The sequence below is a fragment of the Aquila chrysaetos genome, chromosome 14, assembly GCF_900496995.4.
Source record: "Aquila chrysaetos chrysaetos chromosome 14, bAquChr1.4, whole genome shotgun sequence".
NCBI classification, from domain to species: Eukaryota; Metazoa; Chordata; class Aves; order Accipitriformes; family Accipitridae; genus Aquila; species Aquila chrysaetos.
In genome coordinates this window covers 29,147,343-29,166,006 of record NC_044017.1, presented here as the reverse complement: position 1 = coordinate 29,166,006, position 18,664 = coordinate 29,147,343, and the positions used below count along the sequence as shown (strand labels likewise).

The 18,664-nt window shown below is 37.8% G+C and overlaps 1 protein-coding gene across 3 annotated transcripts in view; it reads right to left on the bottom strand.

Annotated features, from left to right (window-relative positions):
• Nucleotides 1-18,664, bottom strand: part of DGKH (diacylglycerol kinase eta) — a 175,400-nt gene that overhangs the window by 11,664 nt on the left and 145,072 nt on the right. For 2 of the 3 annotated variants that reach the window (XM_030036453.2, XM_030036455.2), the window contains 8 exons: nt 16,728-16,841; nt 16,303-16,437; nt 15,053-15,219; nt 13,376-13,481; nt 11,712-11,804; nt 7,455-7,574; nt 6,979-7,087; nt 5,448-5,578 (listed from right to left, as the gene is read on the bottom strand). In XM_030036453.2, coding sequence (XP_029892313.1) covers nt 5,448-5,578; nt 6,979-7,087; nt 7,455-7,574; nt 11,712-11,804; nt 13,376-13,481; nt 15,053-15,219; nt 16,303-16,437; nt 16,728-16,841 — 975 coding nt within the window. The remainder of the gene's footprint in view (nt 1-5,447; nt 5,579-6,978; nt 7,088-7,454; nt 7,575-11,711; nt 11,805-13,375; nt 13,482-15,052; nt 15,220-16,302; nt 16,438-16,727; nt 16,842-18,664) is intronic. The other variant, XM_030036454.2, reaches the window with a different exon arrangement.

Sequence of the window (18,664 nt, the reverse complement as noted above, 5' to 3'; positions counted from 1 at the left end):
AAGTTCTCAGAGACATGACAGTCACATCCCAAAGGAAAATGTAAAAAGCACAAGCATAAATCTCCTTGTAGCCACCACTAAAGCAATCACATCAGCTGAAAAGTTTCTAATATTGGTTTCTGGGACCCATCTCCATAGGGAGTGACAACAGACAAGAATTTTTTGCAGCAAACCTTTTCCAGTATTAATAACACCTTTAGTAGCGTCCCTTTTCAATTTTGACTGGTCCAATGGTCAGAGCAGAATGGGATGCCCAGCTGTGCTAATGATCCCCAACTGCGCTAATGATTTTTCAGCCCAGTTTGGTGGAAATCTGCTTCCCTTATCTGTAAAACCCAGCTATGAAAAACTCTTTAAAATCCTTGTGTTAGTGATGTTGAGCAAGTGACAGAGAGTCAAACACTAGCTACCTGTGTAAATAGATTGTGATTAAATAAAAAAACCTTAGAAATTTCACTATCTGTTTTTCTGAAATAGAAATAATTTTATTTTAGTAGGAAGATTTTCCATTACGAAGACATTAAAAGGAAAGGAGTCTAATTAAGCAGCTTGAAATAATTATCCTCATACAGAGTGAAAAATGAAACCATATATAATATTCTGTCCATACTCTACACAAAGACTGTATCAACCTTTCTACAGCCAGAAGAAACCTCAGAAAATCTGTGCCTTATATTACTTAAAAGTGTTAGCATGCAATTAATTTTGCATTTCTCCAAAGGAAGAAAGGGGTGGTAAGATGGGCATGTATTAATTATTTTATTGTAAAGGTAGCACAGCACAGATTAAACAGGTGGATTAATTTTCAGAGAGTCAAGATTGAATTCTGGTTATGTTAGAGATGAAAAAAAAAAAAAACCTGGTTGTTTCTTCAGTTGAAAACTATCAGTATGATAAATATGTGACCGTCCTTTCCAGCATTTTGGTACTAAGTTGTCAGTTTAGAGTTCAAGATATGTTCATTATAGTCCCCCAAATCAAGTGCTGTTCATAAACTTATCTGAAAAAAACTTCTGATTTTCCACATCACATCAATTTATATTTCATTTCTGCTAATGCTCATCTCACTTATAACTTAAAAATGAGTACTACATTTTTTTAAGAGAATTGATGTAGGTAGCAGTTGTTAAACTCATCCCACAATGACAGTAATATTTTTCATTTTAGATTTGGAGAATATTTTCTTTTTTATGCTAAACTTAATTTTCCAATGAATCAAAAATACACACGACTATTGAAACTACTGAAATAGTCTAGTTGCTGTATGGAGGAAATTCTACATAAGGGAAAACCCATAAGGATACTTTCCAAACCACGAGAAGCCACACATGTTAAAGGTTAAGAACTTGCAAATTCTTCAAAACAAACATGTTTCACGAGTAGAACTTCTGTTGGATAAGCAATATAGCGAGATGCTGCCAGACTTCAAAGATCAGAGGAAAGAATCATATTATGAAATTCCCAGAAAACTCAGCCACTATTTCCACCAACCTTTACAAAGTATCGTGAACAATGCCTATGTTTCAGAGGCAAGAGATTTCAGTTTTATTTCCATTCCAGTTGAAGTTGCTGTAATGTAGATCAGGACAGCAAGTCTCAAGAGCCTCATCACACTTTTTGGGACCCTTTTGATAAATTCTGCCACACTTCCAGGGCAAAAAACCCCAACCAACAAGACAAAAGCTGAATTTTTATGCTCGTGTAATAGTTTGGTCTGGAGGAAATTAAAATTTATACATTCCTGACACTAGATGCTATCTAGTATTCTCAGTTTACTACTGATGCAGGAAAGTTTGCAGAAATTCTCTCATCTCAGACTAAAAGGATCTGCTACAGCAGCATATCATGCATCATTCAAAAAGCAAGATCCCCAAAGATCACTGCATTTTTGTGCATGCATGAGTTTCATCATGCTCTACATAATCTGTCCATATTTAATTGATATCTAATTAACAAAAATTCAGTTTGACTAAAATATGGGTTTGAAGACAAGACTCTAGCCAGAGTCCGAGGAAGAGAATAGCCTTTCTTTTTCTCCAGCTGTGGCCTTAAACCCACAGGATCACCTCTCCTTCCGCTCTCCCTAACCACTTTGCCATCTCTGGACCTACAGCAGGTAAGGCTCAAAAAACTGAAAAAGAAAAAAAGAAAAAAAGGTTGGGCAAGAAAAAGCTGATGAAAATTCTTGCAACAGCTTTCAGGAGTTCTTCATCTGCATTATATTATGGTGACTTAGGCCCCTGTCTGCTTAGCCAAGAATCCATTTATTCCAGGTTTGCCCCACAGATTTTGGCCGAATGTACTACCAATGTAATACTACCAAACAATTTATATAAGTACTCCTTAATATTAACATCTTCCAGATGAGAAAACTCCCCTACTTGCATTCCCAGTGTCAAAAGCCATCTAGCATGCCTGAAGTCTACCAAATCTTAGAAAACATTTTCCATGCCAGAACTTTCTCAAAACACGCTACTGCAAAACACAGAGGTGAAACGCCGCAGTCCTCAGCACAGACTTCAGCTTGACCGGCACTGCTGACATGAGGCATGGAAACCCTTTCTCCAAGGAAACCAGCATTGCTATGGAGCTCTAAGGAGACATCATCTTTGCCCTACCAAACGTGTTGCAGTTCTGATTATTATTAAGTTGCGTACATAGGAACATCGTTATCAATGCTAAGAATGCCAGTATTTATTTCAGAAAAATCCGAGTCTAGTTTTCAATGCGTTAGCTTGTAAAATAAAGTTAAAAAAAAAACCAGTCACGACAAGCTTGCTTTCTACAGCGTCTACAGCATAGTTTGTAATCCACTACTCAGCCAATCACATGGATGTAAAAGTCTAAGATTCCCCTAAATAAAATCAGGCATAGGAGGCTGGAGAAAGGGTATTACTGCAGGGGCTGGATGCAGAGAGGTGTCTGGTTCCTCTTGGAGGTGTTCTCCATTTGCCAGTTGCCACACAGAGCTCACTGAGACTGGGATGCACAAGCTACACAGAAATATATATAACTAGAGGTCCAATTCTTCAGTGAATGTATCAATCTATCTCAGCGATGCGTGCAAAGGAAGAGTTTCATCAAATCCTTTTCCGTACTGCTTTTTGCCTCTACTTTTGACCACAGAAAGAAAGGTGGGCCCAAAGGATTCAACTGAAACAGGCAACGATTTTTCCTGTTGTAGACGTGAGAGGTAATAGAAGTAAATCTATTGCACATGACTTAAGAGCTTGTGAATCAATGGCGAGCCCATTTAGCTTGGCAGGAAGCACAAACCTTGCACTCGAGGAGAGGCTGTAGACAGATTATAGCTCGCAAGAGCACTGAAGACTCATCTGCACACTTCCATAGCCAAAGGGAGGAAAAATTAACAGAGCGGCTCATGACGTGTTCCTCATGGCCTAGGTACCACATTACACATCTTGACACCAATTCAGGTCACTGGTCAGAAAACTGCAGGCTCCCCGAGCCATCTTTAACGGCTCCCTGCAGAGATCATGCCCCGTATGTAACGAACAGGACGAGTGCTAAACTCTGCTATTTAAATTCAACGTTGCTACATAGAACGCAAGCCATGCTTGGCCAAAATCCTGGCCTGCCTTATGAACAGCACTGCTTTGGAAGCTCTCGGCATCGGCTAACGAGCAGATAGAGCGATTCTAGAGCAAGACTTCCGCTATTAGAGGATACCCTTGGCAACTTGCGTAGAGCAACTCCTCGTCCAGCTATGCCGAGCAATTTAAAACCTCGTATGTGCTTCCAGGCAGCCCTGGTAGAGGGGACAGTAAAAGTCTGTCTCTTTGTAGGTTCTAAGACAAGCTTTTAGATATTTCAGGGCATGGGTCTTTGTGATGGGGTTTTATTTATGCTGAATCAGCATGAGTCTTAGCAACAGGGATAACAGCAGATTACCCTGCTGCAGATATTTACTTGGTTGAAGTACCAGACTTTTGGGCATGCAGTCAAAGTGATACCTACGAGAAATGAGGCATGGCCAGAAGCCATGTCTAGGTTAACACTGATCTTACCCACCATCATTTATTCGAACAAATTTGACATCTTAATTCTTTTTTAAGATTTCTGAACATTTTAGCAAACCTATGCATAGTATGATCCTGAGTTTCCCAGTTAAGTTTTAAACTTGTTCAGTGCCCATTCAGAACAGGGACTTGTAACATCTAGCACGGGAACATAGCGGTGGATTGCTTGGACAGTTTTCTATTTCTAAATTTTTTGCAGGTAGGGACTGTCCTGAGACTGACCCTCCATGTCAGGAACTATCCTGAAAGAAAGGAATTTACCTTCCATGAAAAGAAGCTTAGGTGATCTAATACCACAGGGTAAAATAATACACAACAGCCAAACAGATCATCTCAAACACAGCTATCTTCAGCAGCTGCCTTCTACTGCAACAGTCACACAATGCAAGCACTACCTTATAACGTCAGGATTTCATACTATATAAGAAACTTGGCAAAAAATGGCATATTTGTATGAAAGTATTGCCTCTATCTGGAGACTACTGCACTGTGGCTAGAGCGATGACTTGCACTCTAAATGTAAATGTGTGCGATTTATACAATAGCCTATTTCCTCTCTTATGTGCTAAAAGCAGTTGCAAAACACATTATCAAGAAGTCATTACTACTGAGTTCCCGGAAAAAGTAATGTAATGAATCCCCAAAGATATAGCCTCTATTACATATAATGGATGCACTTAAGTCATTCTTGAAAAAGACCAGCAAGCTCAAATAACAGCCTCAGACTGCTAGGTAACATTTCTCCCTGCAAAACTTATCAATCTGACCTCAGAGGAAGAAAGTTTTACAATTTTGGAGTCCAAAAAGTGCTCTTTTTTAGATCTCTACAGCTCAAATCAGGCAGAGGTTGGTCAGGGACGAGAAAACCTATTGCAAAGGTCTATTTTGACACACAAACACCAACACCACGTAAGTCCCATGCCGCAATTTATTAAGCTGCTTATCTCTCTCACACCCACTATATCCAATATATATACAATAAATCACCTGAAGCAGGTCAGCTGCTCGTAGCTGCTGACCTTGCAGTAAATAGATTCAAAATTATTATCACCACCTTCAACTGATTCATACTGATCCTGTTTAATGGAAATGGTGAACTCTTGAAGATAACATTATATTACATTGATGTCAGTAAGATATCAAATGTGCTTTTCTTATGCCTTCTGACATAAACCATAATGCTATCATTCTGCAAAGGAAGTTTTGGATAACAGATATTCTTTGTTGCGAGTACAAGTCAGCACGTCAGAAATTCAGGCCAAAGGACAGCGCGTATTAGTTTATTGCATATTTGCACAGTGTAAGCCAAGCTACAAGCACATAACAAGTGCAGGGAAAGAAGAAAAGTTGGTTGTTGTTTTGTCAAAGAAAATGGTCAATAGCAGAAAAGTAGCACAAAGGAAATACCTTAAGATCTCGCCTTTCCAGATGTAAAAGCTCAGAGCCTCGGATGTCATGGCTGATGAAGATTTCTTTGTACTCTCCCAAACTGAGCAGATCCAGCCAAGCAGCAACTTCATCTGTGCCCCATTTTTGAACTACCAAAGTTAAGAGCAAAACCCCCTTAATTTCTACATGCTCAAATGCATCACAAGCAAAGGTTAGGCCAAAGAGAGTGGAAAACAGAGTAGAAATGCCGTGCTAGCAAAGGGAAAGGTTAGAGGTGTCATTTCCACAAAAACTGACAATTTCCTTTTTACATGCAGGTTACAGGTTAGCAGTTAACATGAGAAAGTATCTAAACAAAGTTGGGGTTCTTTGCTTTGCAGCCATGCTTTCAGCTTTACTCCAGTTTCTTCAGTAAAGCCTTTAAAACCTCATGTCCCAACAAATTCACATTAAACCGTCTTAGGATCAGTGACGCAAAGTCTAATGTTGTTCTGCTTTATACCATTAATTTATTAGTAGTCATCCAGGGAGAGGAGAAGCCTTCAAAAAACTAATTAACATGTAAAATTAAAATATCAACCATACGTCAAATATAGCAATGGCAGCAAGCAAGTCCAGTTTTAATTAACAGACTCTAGTATTCTTAATTAATGCAACAAGTATTCTTTAAGCTACTGTGTTACATAGGCCATTAAGAAGCTCTCTGTAAAACATTGTTCTCTAAGGTTAGTTGCCCACATTAGTCCTAATAAGACCACATTTATTGAAAGCAAAAATAGTTATGCTACTTATTGCTATAATTTTGCAACTTCATTCAATGCTGATCAGTTTTACAATGAAGTGAAATCTGAAGTCTAATCTGAAACCTAAAGTCTGATCAACAACTGCAAGATTTTGCAGATCATGACCAACTGTCCGTTAAAAAGATAAAGATGTAGAAACAGTTTTAGGACCATCTGATCACTGATTAACTCCTGGACATAATCTTAAGGAACTAAGTTCATGGATAAGAGTGGGAAGAGAGGAGAGTGGAGTTTGTTCAACTTCTAATTAAAAAAATCAATATTGACTATCCTGGCTTTTTGTTTGATTTGCCTCGCTCACTAATATTAAAACCCGTCTGAAATTTAAGAATAACTGGTTAATTAAACCAGTGTGATAAAAGCAATTGCACATCTTCTGAAACTAACCTGAAAAACCTGAATTGGAGCTTCACAGGGAAAAAGTGTGTTTACCTATGGCTTGTATTGCAATGAGTTAATCAAATGTAACCACCAGCAAAGACACAGGTCCTGTTGCATGATAAAACTATCTAAATATTTCCGTAGTGGTTCTTTGGCTCACTTGGAAGTCTTGGGGTCCTACCGAATGCTTTCTAAATGCACGGAAAGAAATCCTCATCCTAATGAAGATGGTAGTTAGGTCAGTTGCTTTTCACTCTGATCTTACTCTTAGGTAGAGTTCATCATGTCACCTTTTACCAAAAAACCCCACAAAATCACATTTTCCCCAAATGCTACTATTTTTCTTGTAATTTCAAAACACATACCAGGCTGCGGGCTGGTCTTATGCTTCTGAACTTTTTCTTTTTTAAACTTTGGCACTATGCGAAACACTGTACTTCTATTGTTTCTTTTAGCATAATCCAGAGGGGGATCCTGCATGAAAGAAGAGACATAGTTACCTCTAATTAACAGAAAACAACAGTTAAATTACATGCCTGAGATGGTAATTCACAGTTAATCTCAAAAATTAAGACCAAATTTTACTTCCATAAAGAATAATGTCAGGATTTAACTCTATACATGTTTCATTTATTAAATAACCGTTCAAAACTTTTACATTCACAAAAGGGAACAAAACGCAAAAAAAGCCCTAAGCTTAGAAGCTTGTTCACAGCAAACAGAAATGATCCAGCATCACTACTGAAATTGCCTCTCCAGGTCATAAGGGATTCTAACTTACTCTTCCCTATCAAAAGAAAATTAAGTTCAATTAGAAACAGGAAGTATTAATCAAACTCACCTCATCATCATTTGGTTGAAAAACATAATAAAGCCAAGGAATCTCAGCAAGTTTTCTCAACTCTATTTCCACACTGTGCAAAGCATCAGACAACAGTTCTTCATGGGGAGCTTCTAACTGCTGTTTATAAACAGGCCAGAAAAATAGTATTTTTAGTTTTATGAAGATATAACATTTAAATCTAGACATGTTGTTACCACACAAAAATAGATGACTACTTCATGGTGAGCGTAAACAAATGATGAAAACAAATAATCTTCCAAAATTAGATTTTCCTTCAGAGATGCATTAGACCACCTTGACACTATATTTAGTATGGCCGCACACAAAGGGATGATTGAGACAGCTGAGACTTTTGGTGCAGACCAGCTGGACCTAGCTGTCAATCACTGTCATCATTCACTGCACTCCTAGGTCTTCACAGAGCAGAAGTTAGCTGATAACACCAATACTAGAAAACACACTAGAAATGGAAACTACCAGCACAAGGGAGATAAAACCTTACCAGAAGAGCAAGAGCCTGGAAAATCTTTGTGTGAAAAGTGGTGTAAAGAAATTGAATAGATGGTAGTAAGCCTGAGTTCTTATTTGCAAATGTCTTCATATGACAGATCACTCTCGTGGTCAAGTAAGAGGAAACGGGTCTTACTGAAGATGCTCCATTCTCAAAGGTCTTCCAGGGGTGATATGATACCTGCGCTACCCCTTCTAAATAGGTGAGACATGCAGCGAGAGCCACTGCTGCTGGCTGAGGGTGGGAAGAACGGGGACCAAGCACGGAAGAGGGACACGATTGCAGCCCCGGATGGGAGACAAAAAGCCAAAGACATCAGTGAAGGCCAAAGAGGCAAAGAAAGTGGTAACTGTAAAAAGCTTGGGACTCGCTGACTATAGGAATTTGGCTCTGTCAACACTTTGAGAACCGCATGGAGGTATCAGTTTTCCTTAAAACCCCGGTCTGAAAACTATTCTGCAGCTGTTGTGTGAGTTGAACCCATGAAGAAGACGTAAGATAGGCGGCTGATCCCTGGAAAAGCTGTTTGGGGCTTATCTGGCATTGCTGAAACACCATTTGAGGTAAAGAGCTGAATCCTGGAACGAGTTGCTTGGAATCACTAATAAAGTGATCTGAACATCTATTTCTCTCTTTGAAGTAGTCCCAAAGCAATGCAGAATATCCTTTTAAAAGGATCTAATTAAGTTATATCCTAGTGAATACATTTTTAAAATGGAGTTGCAAGAGAATCTTTGATCTCTAGCGCTGGAAAAAGATTTTGATGTTGTTGGGGGTTTGCTGATAAATTACAAGCCCCTATTAATTTATCCTACCTAACATAAACTTCTTTCCTTTGTTTCACTAGTTTGCATACGTTACCACCTTTCAAAGAAGAGACCATCTTTAGTAAGATATTGCTGTTTAGTATAGTAATACTGGAAATCTAAGCTCCCTCTTGCTATCATGTTATTTCTTCTTCTAAAGCTCACAGAATTCAGTGCCCATAAGCAGACTCTGATCTTTCTTTTGCCTACCCTTTTTTTTCAATTTGACAGTTCAGTTAATTTGGAGCACAGTGGAAGACCCACTTGTCTTTGAAGAAGTTAGAACTTCTCTGGTGTTTTCATTTTTAAGAAATTATTTAAGTCATTTATTTTATATAACTGAATGAAGCAAAGTTCTGTCTTTCTCAACAAGCACTTGCCTAATTGCTTGATTTTAAAAGGAAAACAATTCCTTTTTTTTGCTTGGGCACAAAAACCCTCTCATCTGATGGTGAGAAAGTGTATGCATTGGCAATATTGCTCCTGAAATGAACCCAAAAGAGTAGTGTAATTCTGGTAAAGGAAGAGTTAGCAAGTTAGGGTTAATTCTCCTCCTACAACATCTTGGAAAAGCTTCTTATTTCCAAGATGGAAATTAACACTATGAATGAAACAATGAAAATAAAGGATTTTCTCAATTCCTTCCCAAATGAAATTTTTAATATGAAAATATTTTATTTCAGTGAGCTCAGATCATTTCAGTCAGTTGAAATGAAACATTCTGTCATATTTCTCCCTTAGTACATGGGAAAATGTGCTCTGTTCCAGACTGGAAATGCTTTTTAAAAAGTAAACATGGAAACAGTGCCTTTGAAAAATATCTAGACAAAACATAGTATTTTTTATTTTTTCCAAACTGTATTCCAGCCATAACCATCTGGGAATTTCCACAAATCAGCTTCATTGTCCCATCTTATCATTTCACTAAAAATGGTATTTATAGCTAATTCACCATTTGACATCATCTAGCTAATACTGTTGTATGAACTTTTGTTAATCGTATCTTACAGGAGGTGGCAGGAATCACAGTCTCCTTGTATATGTATTTACATTTCTTTTGTCTCCTTCAGGAGCCGTAACAGAAAGACTCAAGAGCCGGTAAATGGCAACCAAAGAAAAAGCTTACCAAGTAGTATATGCAACAAAGGCATCAATTTACTGCTATCAGGAGCTTTGATCACAGAAAAGAGGGGTGAGGGAGAATTGAAGAGGCAAAAAAAAAAAAGAGGAAGATATTAAAGAAAGAATGTCCGTCTTTGCCAGAGAAGAGACATAACTTGGAGAACAGTGTATGATGGCAGCAGCTGATGCATCAAGCAACAGCTTACATTTCATCTGTCTCTGTTTTAATAGAATCAGGGACCAACATACATGCAGCTTCAGCATTTATAAAATACATGGCAATAAAGTTAACCAGGGTGCCTTGTTATAGTGGCTGTGAAATACTGTTCTAACCAAACACAATGTCAAAGGAGCATAATGGACATTTCTGGAAGATTATCTCAGTATCTTCCAAATGGCCTTTTTATTAAAAATGGGGTCAATGTAGACTCATGAAGACATTTGCACAAACCATAATGAGAAGCAGAAGTACAACATGTAAAAATCAGAAATGGACAAATGAATCAAATTAAGCTTTGGAACCTCAACAAGGGACCACTTCAACAACACAATGAGATCACAACTGGCTACAGAAAAGGTAATGCTTCAATGGGAAAGTTTCCATACTAACATTATTTCCAGACTGCCTTGATAAATTACACTAGTCCTAGCATGGCACCACCAACTTAAAGCTTTTATTCTAATTCCTTTTCCTAAACAATTTTAAAATTTAAACAAATTTCTGTATTTTGATTCCCCATTCAATCTGAAATATGGGGAATTAGTAATAGCCATTTGAAAAAAACAGATACTTTTCCCTTTTCTTGGACAAAAACACCTAATGAGTAACTTTCCCTTCTAAAAACTCATAAACTGGATCATATGATCCAGTAATAATCTTTGGCTATTTCTAGAACTTAAATGCTTATTAGCCTTTAGACCATATTAACGTTAGGTTACTGTAGAAAAGACACGCACCATTTATCACTTGTGTAAAAAAGTATGTGAACCTGCACCAGTAAGTTTCATACTCTGAGCTAAACGAAAACATTCCTATTGATATCCATTTTTAATTATAATAGCCAAAGAAAATATAACTGTTCCTATTGAGTATCTTCTTAATGTAAAACTGGACCAGTATAGAAAACCTGACATCTTTCTTCTCTTCACAATGTCACATGTAGAAATTTTCTAATTATACATCCAGGTACAACAATTCTTGAGCAGTCTTCATCATTTCAGGCACAGAAATACTAGCTGAAGAAGAAGAAGATGCAAAGTCTGCAAGTACCATCAAAGGTCCACTGAACACTTACCAGCTAAAGGTTATAAAATAATTCCTGCCAGGTATTAGAACAACGGTGAGATTTACTTGCCCAGATCAGATCTGTAGAACTTGAAAGTATGAGTCTGAACAGCTCTCGCTCCAGGTTGTCTTTAAACTCTGAAGATGGTCACATAATAGAACTCCAGAAGTTCACTTAAATGCTAAACCTCCAGAAGATGATTTATCTTTTTCTAAGATAGGCCTCCAAGACAGTTAAGTGTGAATCAACCTCAACAGGGATACTTTTTTCTCTCCACTGACTATTAAAAAGAAGAGCCCAGGCAATGACCTTTTAGATATCTGACGTGAGGTAAGATGGATGCCAACCTAGGACAAGAATTCATAACTCATTCCGATCCAAGCCACAAATGCAGTGTAATATCCTCCAATCGGTCTTACAGGGCTTCTTATAGCATGTCATAAATCCTGTGCTGATTTAAAAAATCAGCAAAGAACAAATCACAGGTAATCTGAATGAGGGAATAAAACCATGTATTTTGTGACCTTACCAAAGGAACTCTTCCTACTAGCAGAGATTCAGTTTCATTATGTAGGGCCTTCACATTGACAGCTATCTCCATGGCAGTGTTTCTGGTAAGGCTCTGGGGAATAAAGAAGCATAAAAATTATTTGAAGTGATGCAAGTCAGACTGAGAATAAGTACTTTGGGCTTACAGCACAGATCTTAAGCATCTTCTCCTAGAAGAAATACATCAGTTTAGCTTTACACTGACAACTTCTTCAGCACTGAGTATAGAAAACAAAAATGTATCTATTTACTGTTTTTTCCTCAACTTCATTTAATATGACCTTATACAATCCTGAAGATCATCAAGTGACCAGCCACCTGTGAGATGAATCCATGATTTTTATGGATGACAAGGGCCAGCAGAAAAGTTGTGGGCCTCATTTAACAATGACTGTTGATCTGAATTGTTCACCTTATCCTTAGCAGAAGTAAGCTGCTAACCATATTTTAAGAAGCAAAGGCTAATTAATATATTTACTATATGAAAATTTAGGTTAGATATCAACAGCCTCTACCTAATTAATCTTTTTTGGGTCCAGTCCCTGAAAACACCCAGATTGTCTAGTGCGAAGAGAGAAACCAGGAAACTCCTTTCCTCTCACCCCCTTTGCATTCTCTGCATAGCACTTGGATAACAATTAAGCATGAAAATTTCTGTGAATGCATCCAGAAGAATCGACCTTTATGTAGTAACAGCATTTGTTCGGCCTTTGTCATGCCTCCACTCTGTGTCTGGGGACGTGCCTACACAGTTGTCTGCAAGCAGATGTGAGCTTACTTTGCCTATTGGTTTTGGTGTTTGCTGACCTGAGTTTGTTTTATTTATGCTCAGAGCTACATTAGTACACCACCTCACTTGATTTAATAAGTGCTACTGCATCACTTCAGGATGAGCACCCCTGGCTGTGGACTACCGTTGCAGATGGAGCAAATTCTTGACTGCTTCCAAAACGCAACAGACATACTCTTACGGTGCCCCTGCTCCAAACTCCCTATCTCACTTTCGAGTGCTCACTCCCTCTGCAACAACACCCAGGTGGTCTGCATTTTAAGTGTCCTTAATGTCCCTTTCTAACGTCCAATGTTCACAAAAGAGAATATCAGCTGGGGAGGACACTGATGAATACAGAAACTGCACCTTCTGCCTTTTCAGATATTGTATTGATCTAACACCAGGACGGGACTCTCCTCTTTGATACTCTTCTGTAAAAAGGCACTTCTCCTACCTCCCATTCCTGGTATTATTAATAAATTTCAGAATCATTGAACATGATCTCTACCAAATTGATCAGCTATGGGGTGTTTCCCTATGCATGTGAAGGGCTGAGACTCCCTGCTGCCATACAGAGCAGCACCTTCAGAACTGGAAGTAACTTTCCCTTTACTTACACCTTAGAAAAAGTGGCAAAAAAAGGGAGAAGATACAGGAGGATACAACATCCATTCATCTGTTAAGCAATTTCATTTAAATTTGAGTATGTGTATGCATATTCAGGAGACTCGTTTATCAAAAATTTCAAGAATTATCATCCAACTTGTTTTAATATGGGGACAGGGAATACAATACAGCTCACGTGCCACAAGCTTATGCACACAGATATTATAGCTTATTTGCTTATAGATAAATCTCTCTTCTTCCTTTACCTCAGGAAACCTTGGGTTGGCTTTATTTAATGCATGTGAACATGCATTGACAGCATGAGCAAGCTCCTGCTCCAAGAGGCCATGTATTTTTGCTGCTTCACAGATCCTACAAAAACATTAAAAAAGAGAAAAATATTTCTTACTTCCTTTAAAGAATAAGTCTTAAGACTACACAACTTTATCAGATGAGAAAATATACAAAGATATGTTTCACAAAACACTTAAAAAAAAATAGTCCTTTATAACAAAAGTTGAAATAAAGTATCTCTTCAAGCACTACAGCACCTCATATAAATGATATACGTAATGCAGATCATTTATTCTGCTATGAAATACTGAGACACATTTATTTGTCTTAGAACACAAATGCTATGCAAAAATTGCACCAAAAAATATTGGGGCTATTAATTCAAATAAACTATAGAGGAAAACCCTAGCACATTAAGATAACTTACTTGAAGTTATCTTAAAAACCATTACACCTATTTCAAAAGGCATATCCTTCAGATGTGACATTAAAATTGGCTGCAATAATTTGAGATTATGGGAAGTCCAGGTGTAATTACCACCTCAGGACTATCTCTAGAACAGTAAAGTTTTTAAGCTGTCTTGGTTAAATTTCACTTTGGTTAATTTATAACCTAAATTATTCTTCTATGTCTACTTAAGTGACCAGTACAGTATAAAAAGAATATGTAATTCTTCAATTCCTTTCTTATATTATCAGTGCAACTCAACACATACTCCAAGAATTCATTTTGATGCTTGAGATAATTTGTTATCATGATGAACTGAATAGCAGCTTTATAAAAGGTTCTGATTTTTTTTAAAAATATGCTTTTCTTAAAAAAACCTAGGGGGTTTTTTTCTGTTAACATTGAAGTGTCTTCTTTATTAAAATACTTCCATCTCAGGAAGAAAGTAGATCTTGAAAATAAGTAAGGCTGTGGAATCAGTTTTATACCATCAGCTCACTATCATCTCAGCCCACACAAATTACTGAAGTGTCCAGGGGCACAGAGATGAGGATTTTGAGCATTAGGAATGAAATAGAAAGCTGCAATAACAATGAATGAGTGGATGATGCAAATGGTATGAAGATTTTATCTGGCAATTTGGGGTCCTTGAATGTTGGTGTGTTAACTGTTTACTTGAGAATGTTTTAATAAAACTTTTGCGTTTATTGAAAAGTGCTCATCTTTTTGAAACTGTGAGTAACAAGGCTTTAAGGGGAAATAAGGTCAGGAGAAGTTAATGTCAGGTGGATACATCCACACTGGTGACTTCTGAAGTTGACTTCTAAGGGGTTTTTTTCAATAAATATATTTTTGCTTTTGCATACGAGAAGTTTCAATGAAAAGCCTCTCTGCAAAGAAGCTTTCCAGTTTTCCATTTCCACTGCTCCTTCAGAAAGTCCATTTTCACCAAAAAAAATACATAAACACACAAAAATAAAATTAACATACATACATAAGAAAAGCATACATAAAGAAGCTGAGCCTTAAAAATAAAATAAAATAAAACAAAATAAAATTTAAAATATAAAATAAATGATAGAGCAGCAGCTAAACATTAATGAAAAATCAGGGAAAATATACACTTCTATGTATGCATTTGCATGAATAATTCAGTCTTGGTGTCTAGGTTGCCAATCCAAACTTATTAATTTTACTGTACCTGGTAATAAGTTCTTCTGCAGCTTGTGAGCACAGCTGGATCTGTGCAACTTCGTCTTCTGTAGCCAACTCAACAGCCTGCTGAGGGTACAACGGAGATCGAATGACAGGTTTACAGGAATCATACTTCTGTTTGTCTTCCCAAGACTTCAGGGTGTTTTCAAAGGCCTAATCAAAATGAATTATACATTCAGTTCACAGCACTAGGAGTATTCTTACTTATTAAAAAATATAATTTTACATTTTATATAAATTCTAATTTCTTAAAATTTTAGATGAAATTAATTTAACAAATAAACAACTTTTTAATTTAACTATAATTTTAAATAAATAAGACAAGCTGTATAAATAATAAAATTACATTTAATTTTTTTAAAGTTAGTATAGAGAATAAGTCACTTCTGAAAGCTCTCTCTCCTCCCCATTATCCTCAAAAAGTGTCTTCCAAAACAATAAGAACACAAAGACAGTGATAATACAAGCACATTTTGTGCGGATAGCAAGATCCAAATCTGAAACTAACACAGGATTTAAACCTAAAAATGGTGGGAAAAAGTAATAAATTTACTAAAATAGAGTTTCAAATGCCACTAACTCCACCCTAAATTCAAAATCCAGTTAGTGGATGGAGAACTGAGGGGCAGTTACACCTTTCACACGGTAATCCTAGACAAGCGTGAACTCTCCAGTGGCTTTGTGAATAGGTTCCTGCTTGTGCCTCTTCTGTCTGAGACTGGGTCATGGGGGAGAGGGAGGATTAGTAGGACAGAGAGAGACAGGAGAGACATCTGCTGAAAGTTATTCTGGAAAATGGACGTTACAGAACTTTGCTGTTTACACAACTGTGCTAAAACTTCTAGTATGTGATTGTATGTAATACACCTAAAGAAAAAGAAAGAAGAAAGAAAGAGAGAAAAAGAGAGAAAGAAAGAAGAAAAAAAGAAAGAATATATAAAATTTTGACCATTCTTACTATATATTAATGAGAATACAGGAATAGCACTAACAAAACTGATAAAAGCTAACAAAGCTTTGTCACTTATACAAAAGAGGAATTCTTTATCTGGCTTATTATAGAAATTATATATCTGGCTTATTATAGAAATTATATAACTGTCAGTAATTATGCAAGTTATATAAATAGCTGTAAAACATTTCTGTAAGCACTGTTTTGTTCAGGTTACAACAACCAAATTATTACAGAAACCAATGTTAGTAACGATATCTCATAACACACTTTCTGCAACATACTCTGTCTCGTGTTAGCATCTGAGCTCTGTTTTTATGTATGATCTTAATAACTCCTGGGGGCTGGATCCATGCCTCTCCATCAACTTGCACTGGAACCCCTTCATCACCAAGTATGGTGATCTTCACTGACCGACACTGGAAAAGAACAAACACGTTATTTTACAGAGCAATAAATACTAATGAAACCGACGGGCCACCTGAAATGTGTTGATTACTAGGAGCTGTGGCTTCCCTCCAGGACTGTCTCAAGGATGAATCACTTTTATACCTCATTCATCATTGAAGACAATTTGTTACCCGTTTAAAATTAAAACAATGTCAGCACTTTATTAATGTATAGGCTGGTGGTCATCAAGAGTACCGCTGTTTGCCAGCATCCCAAATTGCTGCCAACCATGTTGCGTGCTTTCAAGTAAGAAACAAACCTGAGCTATCCTGTGGTGCTGCAGTTTGATGACTCTTGAAACTGCCATCTGCATGCTGCCAAATACCGCAACAACTTCTAAGATTTTATCATCGAATGAGGGAGCCCCAAATATCTGAAAGGAAAAGAAAATATTCCATTTTTGATGGTAAATCTAGTTCTTAGAGTGCTTGTTCAATGAAACACAGACTGATTTACAGATTAATTTTCAACATTTACATGCTGTAACTTATTTACTGTAGAATAACTACACTGTCTCTCAAAAGTCATAGGAGTGAGATACCGTAGACAGTAGGCTAATATTATTTTAAAACAGCAATGCTAATAGCATTTCAAATATCTGAATGATGAGGCATATCCTTATATAGGAAGGACGGCATGTTTCAGCGTGCAGACTAAGAAATGTTTTTCAAGGCATGATGAAAAGCCAATTCAAATCTCTGCTTGGTTAATGTACTTAATATCTAAGAGGTTCTTCAAGTTAAGAGGAGTAATGGTGTCTTTTTTTCTCAGAAGTGCTTATCTTCTTATATTCCGAATTCTCTGGAAACCAATATCTGAGTCCACGCTCGGCTTTGTTAAACACAGCTTTCATACTGAAGAGGATCTTGTTTGCGCTCTATACAATTATCCACTGTAAATATGAAAACTGCTTCTGTATGGAACAAATGTCCTGATATCCAGCCAAGACATTGAATTTCCAGGAGCTTACACAAAGTGCAGAAAGTCTCACGTGTGCCATTGCCACCTGGTGTCCCGCAGGGCAATTCAGCCATGCCACGGGACAAGTCTTAGGCTGGAGTTCAGCTGGGTCTGGCAGGAGATACCATACTAAGATCACTTGAAGCTTGACCATTTCATCCTGATATCCAATACGGAGCAACGAGGGAGCAAAATCAGCAGGAGAAATCACTCCAGTAAGAGTTTAATGGGTCAAGAGATCACCTCTGAGCAGTACTCAGACTACGTCGGTTGGCACCTCGGGCAGAGTAAGCTGCATCAGAGATACCTGAGACCAGACCGGGGAAAATCCCTGAAAGGAGCTCAAAAGCCACAACTAGTCAGGTCCTGTCTCCTGATAGAGGATTCCCTGGAGGCGAAGAATAAGAGGGTGCAGATCCAGGACTGTGTAATCCAGGTAGTGTCTCTGCAGCAATGGTTCAGGGAGGGAGAGGATGGGGAACAGGGTGAGGGACTTTGGCCCCTGCTGCCCACGAAGGCAGCGGGATCCTTCACCCCAGTGCAGTGAGCGGTGGCTTTGGCCAGGACGCTGAGGAGGGCTTCTCGGGAAACTGTGCCATAGTTTAGTGCCACATCCAGGTGGCATTTCCCTTCAGAGCACCCCAGGACTGCACAGGGAGGTCTTGAGCGGATAAGTGTCAAAGAACAAAAGTGCAATTTTACTGGGCCTAGCGTGTTTTGAAGAAAAAGGTTTCTCCATCTGAATTTTTCCGATTTCCATGGAAATTTTTCTGGTTTTCACATGGGGATGTGACAATCTTGAAAAGAACAAAGACGGTGATTCTGTTATTCCAAGGTAAAAAGTACAGACAGTCCTTGATTCCGCTTTAACAAGTATAACTGACATCTACAGGGCTAGTTCTGCATGGCTTAAGAAAAGGTAGTTGTAAAATTTCATTTATTTTTTGCTTCCATTTTAGCAAAAGGATGGGCAAACCACAACCCAGTCTGCTGTGTCTCTCCACCAGTAAGACATCTGTACTGAAAACCAACCTTTTTTTTTTGTTTTTTTTAAATAAAGGCAACCAAATCTCTACAGATCAACGTTCAAGAAACAATTCTATCCTTTCCTGTTGCAGGTCATGTTTCCAGCCTGTCTTCTGGACACCAAAAAAGCATGCCTAAACAAGCCCTGCTCAAGTCAGCCAGCGTGCAGCTGTGCTGCTTGGCTCACCGATAATGTTTCAGGAATAGTCA